We start from the raw sequence: 17,157 nt of genomic DNA, 5'->3' as shown, positions 1-17,157 counted from the left end.
CAAACAACATTAAGAGAATCTTTACAAGTATGTGAAGAATTTGATCACATACACGCGCGCGCACGTGTGCCCACGAGCTTTAAGCTGCAGAGGAAGGTGAGTAAGAGCATAAGCGATGGTGATTGTTTCTCCCACCTCAGTGCTGCGTTATCCAGTACCTTCCAATTCACAACCTTTGGCATACCCCAAAGATGAGTTATCTGATTGCTGCCATGTGAAACTCAACAGAGACTTTCAATTCAAGTACTTTCATGTGTTCTTCCTGTGCCATTTTCCGTGGGAGTAGAGGGTCTAAGATTAGGACATACCTGACCATTTTCTCTTTGATTCAAGAGGCAAAGCAGAGCCCAGCCCATGCCATAGCTACAGCCATAGCCAACCTCAGTGCCAATAAGACCGAAATGATAGCGTGAAAGACACGAAAGCACTTCAAAGCAACAAGTCCAAAGTTAGGAATAGCAGGGGAGCATTGCTATGATTCGTATCCAACCATCCGAAAAAAAGATGCTTTGGAATTTCAACTGAAAGTGACAATTGGGAAGTAAAATGTACTTTTGTTTACCATATATTCTAGGAAGCAGGAACAGAAAAGAGTGTTTTCCCCCTGCCCGAACCACAAGATTTCTTTCTGGCCTCCCAAGTCAAATTTGAAGACCTTATAAAAGATTTGAGAAAACTGAAGAGGCAACTAGAAGGTAACAGGCACGCTGTTCTGTTATTATGATAATAGATAGGATTTTTTAAAATGATTTAAGGGGATGATTTCTGTATGGCTCGGGGAATGGAATGGTGAGAGTTCAGTTATGGTACACTGCCTCAGGACACTTTCCATCTCTGTGCACAATTTGGAGGCAGTGTATTTACACATCTTTCTCTTTCATTAGTGTTAATTAGTGTTTATATATATATATATATATATATATATATATATATATCTTGTTATATCTACATTTTCCAGCATGGAATAGATATAATTTTAATAAAAATAATAACAACCCTTTTTTTGAATTCTTACTGTGTTCTCATACAATTCTTCTAACGACCCGAATAAGCAGGAACTACACTAAGTCCATTTTATAGATGAGAAAAATGAGGCTTCGAGAAGCTGTATTCGTACAGCCAGTGAGAGGCAGATCGGGTCTGATTAGCAAATCTCATGCATTGCATTTTCTAAGCTAGTTTACTAGGTGCTGCCTTATCTTTCTGTCTCTCACTCTTGCTCTTGCTGTCCCTGTGGCGCGCGCGCGCGCACACATACACACACACACATACACACACACACACGTGCCTATATATTTCGTTTATGTATATGAGTCTAATAATGATGGTCAGACCCGTAGTAAACAGTCTGTTTTAGTTTAATTTACATTTTTAATTATCCAAAGCAAAACGCTGAAAGCCCTTTTTGGCTTTTTTAAAAGGTGAAAATATGTCTCTCGGGCAGGAATTTTCCTTTGGCATTTCTAGAGCCTTGTGTTTTCACTGTGGAGACATCTCCTTGTCCAAGAGTATAAATACTTGCCTTGGAGCTTGTATAACTCCAATTGAAGAGCTCTGTGGAGGATTTAGGGAGCGTGTTAATGTGGAAATGGAGCCCAGCACGCCAAAAGCAGAGCTTGAGGAAATGAAGAGCTTGCACCAGGAATATTTTTACACTAAGACATAAAATAAACATTTTAAAAATGTTTATTGTGAAAGAGTGCTCAGAAATCTAAGTCTTAGAGGACAGCTTGGAAATGGAAGTAAAGTGGGAAAGATCTGCTCCCGGTGGCAGGGAGAGCCATTTATTTTTACTTTGGGCATAGAACTTGCTTAAATAAGGATAGTGGTTACAAGTGAATATTTTTACCTTGTAGATTATTTTTAAAGGAACATGCGGGGTTTTTTCCCCCTCCTGTAGATGTGGTCGAGAGCGTGAATTTAAATGAATGCTTCGTTCAGGAATGTGATACGTGAACTCGTGATCATTCTTTTCCCTCTCCTCAAAAAGGGGCAGTTTTATCCTTGACTGAGTTGCGGAGCTTGATTTTTATCCTAAGAAAGCAGAGTTGCATCACGTAGCAGTTTTTCTCTGCCCCTCTCCAGTGGCAGAATTAGGGCCAGGCCAGTCCTCAGGGTGGCTTTTGCAGTAGCAGAGAAGACCTGTGCTTGTCCAGTCCCTGGCCGCCATCCCTGAATGCCCATCCTCTCTTGTCTTTTGGTCCTTGTGAGACCCTCTCATATGGTCTTTCGAGCAGAAACCTGATCTACGTTGGATCTTTCCTCTTCGCCTGCCATCCCTCCACGACTGCCTTTTGTCAGGCATCCTGGCTCAGCCCACTCCCTTTGATATCCCTGTGTGTTTGATGATAAATAACAAAGGGATAAGAAGAGTGAATTCAAAGGACCGTGTAGAGGCAGGGGTGCCCCCAAACCTCTGCAGTGGATGTACCTTATTTTCTCTAGGGAGATCCACGGTGTCATTCCGGATCTCTGAGTACTCAACTGACACTTTCCCCAGTCAATTTTAAGGAAATACAAGACTTTCTGAAGCTGGAGGAGCTGCCTTATGAAGGAAGACTGAACGCTACCTCAGTTATTTTTCTTCTTTGCGTGGGACGTCACCACAAAGACGTGAAGTGCACCACCAAGGCAAATGAGGAAACCGGCGCTGTCCCACACACATTGAATATTTAAACAAAAAAATGCCCTGCTAATCTTTAGAGATGCCCGTGTTTTTAATACATGAAAGGTACCTAGTAAATATTTAAAGAAAATACAGACCGTGGGTTCTCTAATGAATTTCTTGTCCTTCCAAATCCCATCTGGCGAGATGGCCAGAGTCGTGGCGGCCCGTTTCATCTCACTTCCCCGTTCAGTCTTCAGCTCCGTTTCCACAAGGCCTGGGTGTGAGCTGAGATGGAATGTTTAATTGAAGTGGACATAATTTTCACACATACAGCAAAGATTTGATGAGGCTTTGAGGTTTATTGTAGCCATTAAAGTGTCGTGGCTGCTGGCAAAACCCCAGAAAATGTCTAAAGCTAAACCAGATGTGATTAGCAAACTTCAAGAAGGCTCAGGCCCTAGTTCTCCAGGCAGGCATAGCCCTTTAAAAGAAAAGCATTTGGGGTAGCAAGGACCACACCTTAACAATCAGGTGGGAATTAAACGATGGTTGTTGGCTGTATAGATGTCACTAACAGCGGTAGAGGTTGTCGGTGAGCATCTTTCCGAGAGACCAGAATTTCCAACGGCACTTTTATGTAGATAAACATAGCAAGGCATTGAGGATAATTGTATCTGCTACAATTGATTGCGTGATTACTGTCAGGTGCTTTACACAGACCGTCTCTTTAAATCCTTACAATGACCCTGTGAAGCAGGGTCTGTACAGCTCTTACAAGAGGCGGAAGCTGAAGTTCATGGTGCTCAGGTGACCTGCCAGGTTACCTCACAGGTGATGACCTAGCCTCATTTTGAAACTAGATACGACTCTAAGGCATGTACGCACAACTTGCCGTGTTGCTGGCCCAGAAGTCTCCGTATCGGATCAGAGATCACAACAGAAAGATACCTATTCAAGGCATAAAGCCTCATGAGGACACAAATGACAGAAAGAGTTAGCGAATGTGTGCACATGAGCGCAAGGGCGTGCACACACACGTGCCTAGAGCCCATACGTGTAGACCCTCAGATCAGATAGGGACTTAAGAAAGAACTTAGTTTGTGTGTGGGGTATGGGAAGTGGGGAGACCTAAGAGAGATGGATTATCAAAGCGAATAGTACTGCACAGGATTAAGAACTCAGGCTTTGGAGTCAGGTGTGTACTTGCTACTGGTTTGGTGAAAGCAAGCAAGATCTTGTCGAGTAACATAACCATAAAAAGTATTGTCTCACCTGTAAAATAGGGCAGTTATAACACCAGCATCATAGGAGGTAATGAATGCACGGTCCCTTACTTAGTAAGGAGAGCTTCAATAAAGCTGATTAGGTGTATATGCCTTTTACTGGAAAACAGACACCTTGTAGAATCAGGCCCGTATTGTTGAGGGGCCAGCTGGCTGTGTTTGTGGAGAACCTAATTTCCAGAGCGCTACAAACCAAGCCCTTGGTGCTTAGGAATGTGTTCCATATCTTGTTTACTGTTCTGCGTCTCTTAAGCGGACGATAATTTTGATTTCCTCGATGCTTTGATGATATAAGTAATATCTGGGAGCAAATAACAGCGACAGCTGCTCTCTTTCTCATTCTTTGACCTCGTTTGCTAGCCAGAACTTTGAAGGTACTCTTACCAACTCATGTGTGGTAGGCAGAGTAATGGCTCCCAAAGATGTCTGAACCCTGATCCCTGGAATCTGTGAATATGTTACCTTACATGGCAAAGAGGGACTTTGCCGACATTGAGATGGGGAGATTATCCTGGACCATCCAAGTGGGCCTAATCTAATCACACAAATCTTGAAAATGAATCTTTAAAAGCTGACGACTTTCTCTGTGGTCAGCGGGAGATAGTACAGTAGAATGATCAGAGAGATGCAGTGTTGCTGGCTTTGAGGATGGAGGAAGCGGGCAGTGAACCAAGGAATGTCGGAAGCCTCTAAAACTGGAAAAGGCAAGGAACAGATTCTCCCTAGAGCCTCCAGAAGGGAATGCAGCCCTGTCAACACCTTGATTTCAGCTCAATGAGACCCATGTCAGACTTCTAACATACAGAGCTATGAGGTAATATATCTGTATTGTTTTAAGCCATTTGAGTCTGTGGTAATTTGTCATAATAGCAATAAGAAACAAACACACCACGCAATGCATTCTTTCTGATTGTGCCAGTTAATACCAGTTATGCACGCGCGCGCACCCCATTGCCGAGGCTGCAGGTGTAGGATTTCCCAACTAGTGACACTCACCAGTATTGCATGAAATGTGAATTCGTGCTCTCTAAAAAAGAGTCTGTAGTCTGATAAACCTGGAAATGCTCTATACTAAAAACAAATCACAGGGACACAGTGCATATGAGCTTATTAAAGGCTCTGGGAAGTCCTGTAGTAAAAAACAATGAAACAGTTTAACCCTGTTTAAACCAGGATTTCTCAAAACGTGAAACATTGTCCTTTTTTCTTGCACTGGATATACTTAGTAGTATGTTGTTGTGGAATATGGATTCTGTAGAATATTGTTTAAGAAGAAGGGATGTTGATATTACTATTGATTTTTAATATCAAGAACGGAGTTGTTGGTTAAATGGTCATTCCTGGGTGACCTTAACAGGAGTAACTGTGATGAATAGGTATGGCCTTTGCCCTATAATAGTTCTCTTCATACTCCCTGGCTGCATTGTCCTAACTGGGTTTGTTATCCATGTAAACAAATGCAGTAGAATAGGTCACATTCTCTCTGATGTCTTGATGCTTGAAAGCCAGAATGAACAACTTTAGTGTTACAATTACTCTAGTATCACTGCTCCCAAATCCACATTTGTATAACATGATCCTGTGACTGTATTTCATTATGAAAAACTCTTTCTGGCTTTCCAAGTAGGAAAGCTGAATTTTTTGGTTGGAAATGGCAGGAACTCTTCAGATAGGTGTTGAGAAGTCAGCCTATTGTGAAAAGTTTAAAGATTGAAATAAATCGCCCTTAGTAGCTAATGAGACTTATTTAGTTTCCCGTATCATTAAGGGTAGGATATTTAATCAGCTAGCTGTGTACTAAATCTTGCCTTGAAAATGCTGCGTTATTGGCCCTGTTATTGCATATATGAATTGGGAAAATGTAGTCAGTAGTTAACCCTCAGTGTAAGATAATCAAACTTGTTTGAGAATGTTGGCAGAGATGCAAGTGTGTGTGTGTGTGTGTGTGTGTGTGTGTGTGTGTGTATTTTAAGGTAATTCTGCTGTTCTTTTCTCTAAATATTTAAGACTATATATTCGAACGTGTCCTTTCTTATGTACCATTTAGAAATATTTGGGAATACACTTACACAGTTTTGGAAAGACAAGGAGTCTCTGTTGACTTTTTTGATATCTGTTATCACTCCATAAATGTTTATCCTTCAGATGTTTATCCTGCAATGTTAACTCTTAGAAGCCTTCTATAAATGAGATGCTATGTGAAATGCACAGCCCCGGCATTCAATAAACGTTGAACTCTTCCTTGTAAATTTGAACAGTAGTAACATCTCTAACTCGACATTGAAGCACACCCATCACCTCTTTAGCCATAGTCGGTCCCCACGTCCTTAGTTTAGTGGAGTGACCAGATTAGCCCAGAAGGATCCAAATGAACCTCTTTTGTACCTGAATATTCTACCTTCAGAGCTAAGTTGCAAGATACATACATGAAAGTTACAGTTCAAGAAAGAGAAAGGGGAGGGTTTTTGGGTAGATTTTTTTAAACTGTAATCGGTATGTCTTCCAGATGAAGCTGGCTGACTGAACTCATTCATTTAGCTCCGCTCCTTTCTAAAAGCCCATAGAAAAATGAACATTTATCTTATTTAGAGGCACACAGTCAATACCAGTACAATCAGCTGAAAGAGGAGGAATTAGGGAGGGAGCCATACACCTACACATATAAAAGCAGGAAATGAGAATCTTTTTACGTGGTGGTTTCTCGTGGCCCTGGGCAGGGGCTGGTGTGGTGGCAATAGTTCAACGATTTGGATATGCATGTGAAATCATACAATTAAAACTAGGTTCAAAAACGTAAGTTATAGTCAACTCTCAACTGTAGGTTGCTAGATTAGCGAGGTCACGGAATAGTGACAGTCTTTAAAAAATTAATGCGTTAGTTTTCACATTAATCAATATGAGTCAGCTATGCTATTTACATGTTGGAAAACCTTTCCTATTTGAAACTGCATGATAAGCAGTAGACTACCTACTGTTTCTTCTGCAAGGTGGAGACAGTCCTCTTCTTTAGGTACTTAATGAACAAATTGTCTGGACAAATACATTGATGCGGACTATTAGTGAGGTGATGAAGGGTGAGGCGGGTTTGGGACTCTGAGCGCCGATGGCATCGGGAAGGGAAGCTGCCTGCAGGAGTGTTGGTATCTCCAGCGATGGAGGGAGGGCAGAGGGCTGGTCAGCAGAACTTGCACTTCTTCTTGCCCTTGACCACTTTTTTGTTAAATGTTTGATTTGGGATTATGTGTGGTGTCCTTCCCACTTCCTATTACTGTAGTTAATCAAGAGTTGACTGTGAGAAGTGAGGAGAAATGCTAATAACTGGTATCCTATCTACTAATGAGTATTCAGGTTTGCTCCACTGCGGGGAGGAGGAGGGGTCCTGTCCAGGCTCCACTGCCCAGGTCTTTAATGCAAGTTCACACCACGCCACCGTTCTCTTGTACTGTCTCCCTCACAGCCATGTTGGTGCCTCCCCGGTCCAGATCTGTCCACCACTTGGATGAAAGTATGCCCTTCTGCAGATTTAGTCAGTACTGTTGAGCCCCAAACAGAACTTAAGAAAAGTGATGGCCTATTGATATTACCTCAGGAAGCAAAAGAGACCATTTAAAGAAGGCCTGTAGTGGCTATTCCTTTGAATTTGCAGTAGACACAGTTGGGAAGTACCAAGCAGTGGGGGGAAGGGGCCGTCAGTGGAGCATTCCACCCCCAGTGCATGCTATATGGGGGTGCCCTTAGCGCTGTCAGATCTAGTAAATAAAATCCAGGAGGCCCAGTTAAATCTGAATTTCAGACAAACAAGACTTTTTAAAACTGTGTTTTAAAAAATGCACAGGACATGCTTATACTACAAAAAAAGATTCCTTGTTTATGTCAAATTCACACTTAACTTGGTGTCCCATCTCTTATCTGGCATTTCTGTACAGAATTTAAAAGCAATAATAAAACCAACTAAAAGTTAGCTATTTTTTTAACTTTATTGAAGTATAGTTGATTTACAATGTTGTGTTAATTTCTGCTGTACAACAAATTCATTCAGTTATACATATATATATTTTTCATATTCTTTTCCATTGTGGTTTATCACAGGGTATTGAATATAGTTCCCTGTGCTATGCAGTAGGGCCTTGTTTTTTATCCATCCTATATATAATAGTTTGCCTCTGCTAATCCCAAACTCCCAACCCTTCCCTTCCCCACCCGCCTCCCCCTTCCCCTTGGCAACCACAAGTCTGTTCTCTACGTCTGTGTGTCTGTTTCTGTTTCATAGATATGTTCATTTGTTTCATATTTTAGATTCCACATGTGAGTGATATCATATGGTATTTGTCTTTCTCTTACCGACTTACTTCGCTTACTATGTTAATCTCTGGGTCCATCCGTGTTGCTACAAATGGCGTTATTTCATTCTTTTTTATGGCTGAGTAATATTCCATTGTATATATGTATATATATATACACGCACCACATTTCCTTTATCCGTTCATCTGTCGGTGGACATTTAGGTTGCTTCCACGTCTTGGCTATTGTAAAGAGCGCTGCTATGAACATAGGGGCGCGTGTATCTTTTCGAATTATAGTTTTGTCCAGATATATGCCCAGGCATGGGATTGCTGGATCATATGGCAACTCTATTTTTAGTTTTTTGAGAAACCTCCATATTGTTTTCCATAGTGGCTGCCCCAGTTTACATTGGGGGTTCCCTTTTATCCACACCCTCTCTAGCATTTGTTATTTGTGGACTTCTTAATGATAGCCACTCTGACCGGTGTGAGGTGGTACCTCACTGTAGTTTTAGTTTTTAGCTCACTTCTTATTACCGTGATGCGCTGGCAGTATTCATCTCGGTGATCAAGTCCTTTTCCCTGAAAGGGTGGACCGTGGGCACAGGTGCAGTAAACGTGTCCAAGGATATGGTGCATGGCCATTGCCACCATCACTGACGATAGCAGTTACCATTTAACGGGCATTACTAAATACCAGCCTATTTGCTTGCATCATTTCTGTTTCTTAAACTACTTTGATGTAAGTCCTACCTACACTTTAACAGTAAGGAAGTTAAAGCAGCTTTGCTACTGGTGACAGAAGTGAGATCTGAAACAGGTTTATCTGATTACGAAGCTTCTACCCTTTTCACTGTACCATTCTTTCTTTTACTGTTTTTAGGCACTGACAGTATGATCGGAGTGGTAAAGCTTGAAGTTTGAATTTAGGCTTTTTCTTATCTCTACTCATAGCCACTCAACTCATCTACCTGTTGTAATTTCTGTCCTCCTGTCTCCTCCCTGTCAGTCTCTTTCGGTTCCTCTGACACTCTCTGTCTCTCTCTTTGGCAGTTAATTACCTAGCCTATGTTTTATCCCTTCACGACCTAGAAGATAAGCAGACAAGTCTGATGTGGTTATCCAGACGAATAGCAGGGTACTACAGGGCCATCCCAAGGCACTGTGTGGTTTGGACTCCATTACTGTCTCTTCCACTTGTGGGCATTGCATGGAGCGGGATTCTGACATAGATGAGAAGGTGAGGAAACTTCCAGGACTTGTCAACTCACGCAGCAAAGCAGACTGTTGCTTCTGTGTTTGGGACCAGCCCTGACTCTGCAGGATAAATGACTTCTGCCACCGAGCATTATCAAATGGCTTTCTCTCCATATAAGTATAATATTCTTTAAGAGAAAAAGAGAAAACTAGATCTCATCATGAGAGTGAATATTTATTACTCATTTAAGCGTGGTCCATAGGCAATATGGCTGTAGTAAGGAGCGAAGAAAGACTGGAAAACTTTTGGAGGACTTCTGAGGAAAGATGGCCAACTGAACATTCATTTGGATTGAACACTCACACTGGAATTCAGTTCCTCTTGAAAATTACTAAAATAATAGTATAGAGAGTTCTTTTAAAGCATAAACTCAAGAGCACAGAATGAGAGAGAAAACCATAACCACAAAGTTTCTGAAGCTAAAAAAGTAGATGGACAAGTGGTAAATGAATTAGCCAAACAAGACAGCTGAATTCTAACCCAGGAGTGGAGAAAGGTGAGAAGCAAGCCAATTTTTACCACACTATTCATACACACCACAGATTTATACATAAATCCATATATATATCCATAAACATTCATATATATTCATAAGTAAATCAATGAAATCATTTTTGAAAATTTCCCAAAATGATGGATACAAGTTCCTAATTTTAAAAGGCCCAAAGAGATGTTAGCACAGATCCATACCATTGTATGAACATTTCAGAATGCTCAGGATAGAAAGAAAGCTTACACACTTCTAGAAGGGGAGGAGGTAGAGGGTGGGATGTGGAAACAAATTACTCAGAGAATCAGGGAGCAGAATGGCTTCAGACTTTCCAACGGCAGTGCTAGAAGCTAGAAATAGAATTCTGATGGAAAATTATTCCCAATCCAGAATCTTATATTCACCAAATTATCTATCCAATATGAGGGCAGAATAAAAATGCTTTTAGACATGTAAATTCTAAAAGAAAAACATATTTCCCATGCATCCATCTTCAGGATGCTACTAGAGAATGTGCATTACCATGAATTAGGAATGCGACGGTGACAGGAAATGGAAAATCCAACAGAGAAGAGAAGTGAAGGGATCCTCGAGGTTAGGCAGAGAGCCCAAGATGCCAGCCAGGCATGGAGAGCAAACATTCCAGGTTAATTAGATCAAAAGGATCATGGTGAAGGTTCTTGAGGAATATACAGTTAACGCGTCTGCTATATCTGAATGTTTTGACAAGATTTACACAGCTGGCAAAAAGTTTGGCGTTCCTTTAGTAATAAGTACATAGAAAACAGCAAATTAGGGGGAAAAACTCATTCATTCTGAAGGTGAGGGGGTTTGCAGGGGCTGGCGGGGGGGACGTTTAGGACAGGCTAATCAAAATTGACATATGTCAGCTGGGGCTGGAGTTGTTTTTGCCAAGTCATAATAATGGCAACACTGAGTACTGGTCAAAGCAAGTCATGGTAGTGCTCTGTTGAGAGGCAGCTCATGTATGGTGGGTGTGAGGAGAGGAAAGAGCGCCATCATTTTCAGGGCATAAAGAGAAAAATCAAAAGGTGCCGATAGAAGCTTGTTAGAGACATGCAATTAAGTGCTGGATTCAGCAGGTAAAACTGGGATAATGGTTGCCTCCGGGAAGGAAGAATTGGGTGAAGTTGTTGGGCTGTTGATTCATAGAATGCATAGAATACATTTATTCTTTTAACTAGGTGCCTGTGTAACTCCGATAAACATACAAAACCAAAACCAAAAAATAACAATAAACCGAAGCATTTGTAAGTGATAGTTGAGTTACATTTCAACAGCAGAGGCTGATGTGTTGAAAGTAGTGCTGGCCGGGATTTAGGAGATGCAGTTGAAAAATGTAGTTCTGCCTCTTCCTAACCACGTGATCAGCCGTGCAGCTCTGAGAAAATCACTTAACCTCTGTGAGCCTCTGCTGGAAAAAAGCGGAGCTGATCATCCCCGCCTGCCCCGCTCAGTGCAATCGGAAGGGTCAGACAAGCAGACGGATGAGAAAGTACTTGGGAAGGTGTGGGAGGTATTATCTGAACTCATTGAGAAGCCGTGCAGTTTGCAGTTTGCTCAGTTCGCGCTGGTGTGTCCTAGAAGGGAGAGGGGGGAATTGATCCATTAGGACAAGCCTGGCTAATTTATCACTCTTTAGGAAGCTCCAGAAGACGCGACTGGAACGATTATTGACCATGCCTAATTTATTAGCTCTTTCCTCCTTCAAAGCCCATTTGTCTGTGGCAGGAGTTTGCTAAGCCTGAACTCTGGTACGGCCCTGGATACATTAGCCAGAGTCCTGGCCGTGTTGCCATGGTGTTAAAAATATTTAGTTTTGCAAGCAAAGTGTTCGAAATAATAAAAGAAAAACTTTGATATGATTTATTTTTGTAAAATGATTTCAACCAAACAGACCCAGGAACTGGGGTAAGGATTTCAGAAGGGCAGTGGGTGTAAGATGTTGATCAGCGTAGCGACTTTTGATGCAAAGCATTCAATTAAGCTCAGCACCGTGGGTAAAGGTCACACATTTCCCAAATGAAATGCCTTCAAAGACAAGTTGTGCAGAAAGGAGAGAGGATGTGGAAACCGAAACCTGATTCATCCGTTTAATTAATGGAAGAAGTTCGTGTTGTCCTTTGATTGTGACATCTCTAGGTGGGAAGCATGAGTTATGATGTCCTGGTTTCTTCTTCTCAGTTTTCACTCTGTTTCTACCCTTTATTTATAAATCAACACAGTTAATAGAATTTATTATTTTTTTCTTGGACAAGAAACAAAACATTGAAAGAAAAGCTAGCCTCATGGAAAAGTCTGTGTCACGAGTCCTGAATTCAAATCCTTGCTTCACAAGCTGTGTAACCCTTGGCTGCCTTCATCCCTCCCCACCTCTGTATCCTCGTATAAGGAGGAGGGTATCCCAGCCTTCCACACTGGTTGCTTGAGAGCGTTAATCAGGATTATATGAAGGAAGTCCCCAGCATATAAGCAAGATATATAATGCTTATTCCTGGTTCCTTTCATGCCCTCATATCCAATATCCAGTCCACGAGCAAATCCAGTTGACTCTTCCTTCAAAACGTGCCTTGAATCCGTTTAATGCTCTCCGTCTCCACGCCACATTCCTAGTCCAAACTCTACCCCCTTCTCTCACATGGGCCAGAACAGGCTCCTAACAGGTTTCCCTGCTCCCACGCCTGCCCTCCCTTTAATCCAGCCTCGGAACACCAGACGGGTCAGGCCACTTTCTTTTCTCATAGTCGTTGCTTTTGGAATGAAATCCAGCCTCAAAACTTGTAGCTGTGCCTTGCAAGTTTCTCCAAGATTCAACCACTTCTACCTCTCTTGTCTCATTTCCTGCCGCCCCAATCCCTGCCTGCCCACTAAACTCCAGCCTCACAGGCTTTCTTTGTGTTCGAGCCCAATAAGCTTGCCTTAGGACCTTTGCAGTAGCTATTCCTTCTGCCTAGAATGCCCTTCCTCTGAATGTACCCATGCGTGGGCCTTCACTGACCACCCAAGCTACAGCAGCCACTTTGAATAGTCCCTCTCCGTTATAGCCCCCAATTTATTATCTTCTATTTCTTTGTAAATAGAAGAGGCCTTTTTGGTGTTTATATCTACTGTGATGATCAGTACCTACCACATAGTTGTTGCTCAGCCAGTAATTGTTGAGTGGGTGAATGAGCAAATGAATGAATGGTAGAAAAGATGCAGCTCACTCAGTTCATTGCTGACCTTGCTGTAAGAGAGGAATTAGATGATTTCTTTAAGGGCAAAGATGTCAAACAATCATAAAAAGGCAGAAGCTTTAGGGAAACATTTTAAAGCTACTCAAAGGGAGAACTGATGAGGTAGTGGGTCCCTCACACACTTCCGACTGGAAGACTCTGTTATGATAAATGGGTAGGATAGGTGCCGTTAGAAAGGGTTTATGCTACATGATTTTGAAAGTACATTCCAACTCGGAGTTTCTAAGATAATGAGTATTACTGTGCTATTTCAGTGCATTCTGGTGTTCTCCTTATTCAGTAAGGGTTATTAAGTTCTTCCCTAGACTTCATTAGGACAGCTGAAATTCCCTGGACTTCTGACCATTTATAGGATATAAAAGTCAACTGTAAGATTATATCAGGTTTAGGTCTCAGGTATTCTCTGTCTAAATGGCTCTCAAGGATCTGCTCTCGCATTAATCCATGCCTCAAAAATTCTAGCATTGATACCATCTAGAAGTAAGCTTTATAGAGTAGAACTCTTATCCAATGTGGTTAGTTAATGGAGAAAAGATGGCCCAAATCAGGAATCACAGAAAATGATACTTGCATCCCTTAACCTTTCATTTAAAACAAGCTGAATATAGCATCATTTGTCTATCGATGCAGGGCTGAGGCCTCTTCTTGAATTACAGATCTGTTAAATAAAGCTTTGTGGGTCTTCCTACATATGCCACATCTATAAAGAGATCACCTGTGATTTCCCTTTCATATTTTTTTCCCTTTCATATTTTTGAAGTGGAGTCATGGCTCTTGAAAATATCACCACTAAATCTTTCTAGATATTTATAATTGTTCTCAATCTTTTAAAACTGTCTTGCCCACACCTTTTTAAAAATGAGCATTTTCTTTTTGGTATAATTTTAGATTTACAGAAAAGTTGCAAAGATAGCATGGAGAGTTTCCATATAGCCCTTCTCCACTTTCCCCATTATTAACATCTTAAGTTGTTGTGTTAAATTCATCAAAACTAAGAAACTGGCACTGATACATTTCTGTTAACTAAACTCTAGTATTTATTTGAACTTCATCAGTATTTCCATTAATGTCTTCTTTGTGTTCCAGAATCAAGCCCTGAGTTCCACATTGCACTGAGATACTATAACTGCCCAATCTCCACTGGTCTCCCACACCTATATTAAACGGCAATATTTTGGCTTCTTCCACTTTAATCTATAGAAATAATACTTTTTCTCAGTCGTATTTCTACAATTTACCATCAAGTGATTAAATTATGTAATTACAATAAAGAGAACAACTAGCATAAACAGGTTTGGAAACAACACAACTATTCTTTATAAGGATTCTACTCAGTGGTGGGGAGAATTGCCCAGAGAAACCAGAGAATAGCCTTCCAGCTGCAACTGTGTGCCGTAGGAATCAGGTAGGAGGAATAGAAAAGAGCACTGATTTGGCAAGTCCCTTAATGGAATGTTTTTCATATTTCCCGTTCAAAAAAAAAGAAAACAAAATTAATATAATGCCGATACCTTACCTGTGTGTAGAGCTCCATCCTTTGGAGTGGGTAGGGCAGGCCTATATAGTAGAGAGAACAGGTCTTCAAGATAGGAAGCAGTGTGGCCAGGCATGGAACTTGAGTCTTTTGATTGCCAAGCCAGCGCTCAAGCTACGTTACGATAAACTTAATGGCAGGTCAAAACATTTTCTTTACAGAAATAGATTTGTGGGTGGTTTTGTGAATGTTACAGTATTTTCCTGCCCAAGTAAATTGTGTACCTTGGACCCTGTGGAAGAGTCACAATCCACAAGTGGATTCTTTTTGTGTCAGACATCCAAATGAGTGAAGTTAGAGGGAGACCTCTTTAGCCCCAGTAAAGGGGATTGGAATTTTTGCCAACGTCCTTATCTTTCCCAGATTTCTGGGCCTCGGCGTGGCTCTTAGCTGGACAGAGGTCGTGGACTCTACTTTTTAGGTAACCATGGAAAAATCAGTGACCCACCCCACCGCACCCCGCCGACCCAGGAATCAGCAGCCCTGGTTGATGTCCCCTCTGTGCCACTTAATAACCTAACCTCCACCTCCCCTCCCCTGGCCTTCTGTTTCTCCATTCAGAGTGAAGCTTTGGGACGGGTGATTTTTAGCTTGCATTGTCTTGTTCCTTACCTTTTACAAAGCGTTTTCATAGGTACTCCGCATTGTTTCTAGAACGTCCCTACACCAGCATACCTTGTTTTACGCTTGTCTTTATTGTGCTTTGCAGATACTGTGCTGTTTGCACATTGAAGGTTTGCGGGTCATGCAAGTCTGTTGGCGCCATTTTTCCAACGGCATTTGCTTCCTTCATGTCTCTGCGTCACATTTTGGTAGTTCCCACAATATTTCAAACTTTTTCATTATTATTGCATTTCTTGTGGTGATCTTTGATCAGTGATTTTTGATGTTACTAGTGTAACTGTTTGGGGCACTATGATCCATGCCCATATAAGACAGGAACTTAATCAGTAAATGTTGTGTGTGTTCTCAGTGCGCCAACTAGCTGTTCCCCTTCTCTCTCCCTCTCCTCTGGCTTCCCTACTCCCTGAGACACAGCAATATTGAAATTAGGCCAATTAGTGACCCCACAATATCCTGTGAGTGTTCAGGTGAAAGGAAGAGTCTCTGTAACTCAAAAGCTAGGAACGATTAAGCTTAGTGAGGAAGGCTTGTCGAAAGCCGAGATCGGCGCAAAGCTTGGCCTCTTGCACCGAACAGCCAAGTTATAAATGCAAAGGAAATTTTCTTGAAGGAAATTGAAAGTGCTGCTCCAGTGAACACACAGATGATAAAAATGTGAAACAGCCTTATTGCTGATAGGGAGAAAGTTTTAGTGGTCTGGTTAGAAGATCAAACCAGCCTCAACATTCCCTTAAACCAAAGCCTGATCCAGAGCAAAGACCTCACTCTTTTCAATTCTAGGAAGTCAGAGAGGTGAGGAGGCTGCTACAGAAGAAAACTTTGAAGCTAGTAGGGGTTGGTTCATGAGGAAAGAAGCCATCTCTGTAACATAAAATTGCAAGGTGAGTAGCATGTGCTGATGTAGAAGCTGCAGCAGGTTATCCAGAAGACCTAGCTAAGATAATGGATGAAGATGGCTTCACTAAATGACAGATTTTCAGTGTACACAGAACAGCCTTCTATTTGAAGAAGATGCCATCTAGGACTTTCATAGCTAGAGAGAAGTCAATGGGGAAAAGAAAAAAACTTCAATGGACAAGCTGACTCTCTTGTTAAGGGCTAATACAGTTGATGACTTTAATTTGAAGCCAGTGCTCATTTACCATTCCCCAAATCCTAGGGCCCTTAAGAATTCTGCTAATTCTGCTCTACTTGTGCTCTGTGAGTGGAACGACGAAACCCTGATGATCGCACATCTGTTTCTAACATGGTTTAATGAATATTTGAAGCCCACTGTTGAGACCTACCCTCAGAAAAAAAGATTTCTTTCAAAATATGACTGTTCATAAACAGTGCACCTGGTCACCCAAGAGCTCTGATGGAGATGTACAGTGAGATTCATGTTGTTTTCATACCTCTGACACGGCATCCATTCTGCAGCCCGTGGATCAAGGAGTGATTTCAACTTGCAAGTCTTACCATTTAAGAAATAGATTTCGTAAGGTTATAGCTGCCGTAGATAGTGATCCCTCTGATGGATCTGGGCATAGTCAGTTGAAAACCCTCTGGAAAGGATTCACCATTCTAGATGCCATAAAGAACACGGTGACTCATGGTCAAAGGACAAAATGTCAACGTGAGCAGGAGTTTGGAAGAGTTGATTCCAACCCTCATGGATGACTTTGAGGGTTTCAAGACTTCAGTAGAGGAAGTCACTGCAGATGTGGTGGAAATTCTAGCAGGAGAACTAGAATTAGAAGTGGAGCCTGAAGATGTGACTGAATGGCTACAATCTCATGATAAAACTTGAACAGATGAAGAGTTAAAGTTTTCTTCTGGAT

The 17,157-nt window shown here is 41.6% G+C and overlaps 1 protein-coding gene across 1 annotated transcript in view; it reads left to right on the top strand.

Annotated features, from left to right (window-relative positions):
• Positions 1–17,157, top strand: part of FMN1 (formin 1) — a 307,167-nt gene that overhangs the window by 154,452 nt on the left and 135,558 nt on the right. Inside the window, exon 12 of the mRNA XM_022587546.3 lies at positions 575–695. Within this exon, the coding sequence (XP_022443254.2) occupies positions 575–695 (121 nt within the window). The remainder of the gene's footprint in view (positions 1–574; positions 696–17,157) is intronic.

This window comes from Delphinapterus leucas, chromosome 2, assembly GCF_059928025.1.
Source record: "Delphinapterus leucas isolate spDelLeu-1000000601 "Yukka" chromosome 2, BTC_Dleu_Yukka2, whole genome shotgun sequence".
Lineage (NCBI taxonomy): Eukaryota > Metazoa > Chordata > Mammalia > Artiodactyla > Monodontidae > Delphinapterus > Delphinapterus leucas.
Note: the sequence above shows the minus strand (reverse complement) of the source record. Positions and strands in the feature narration are given on the sequence as shown.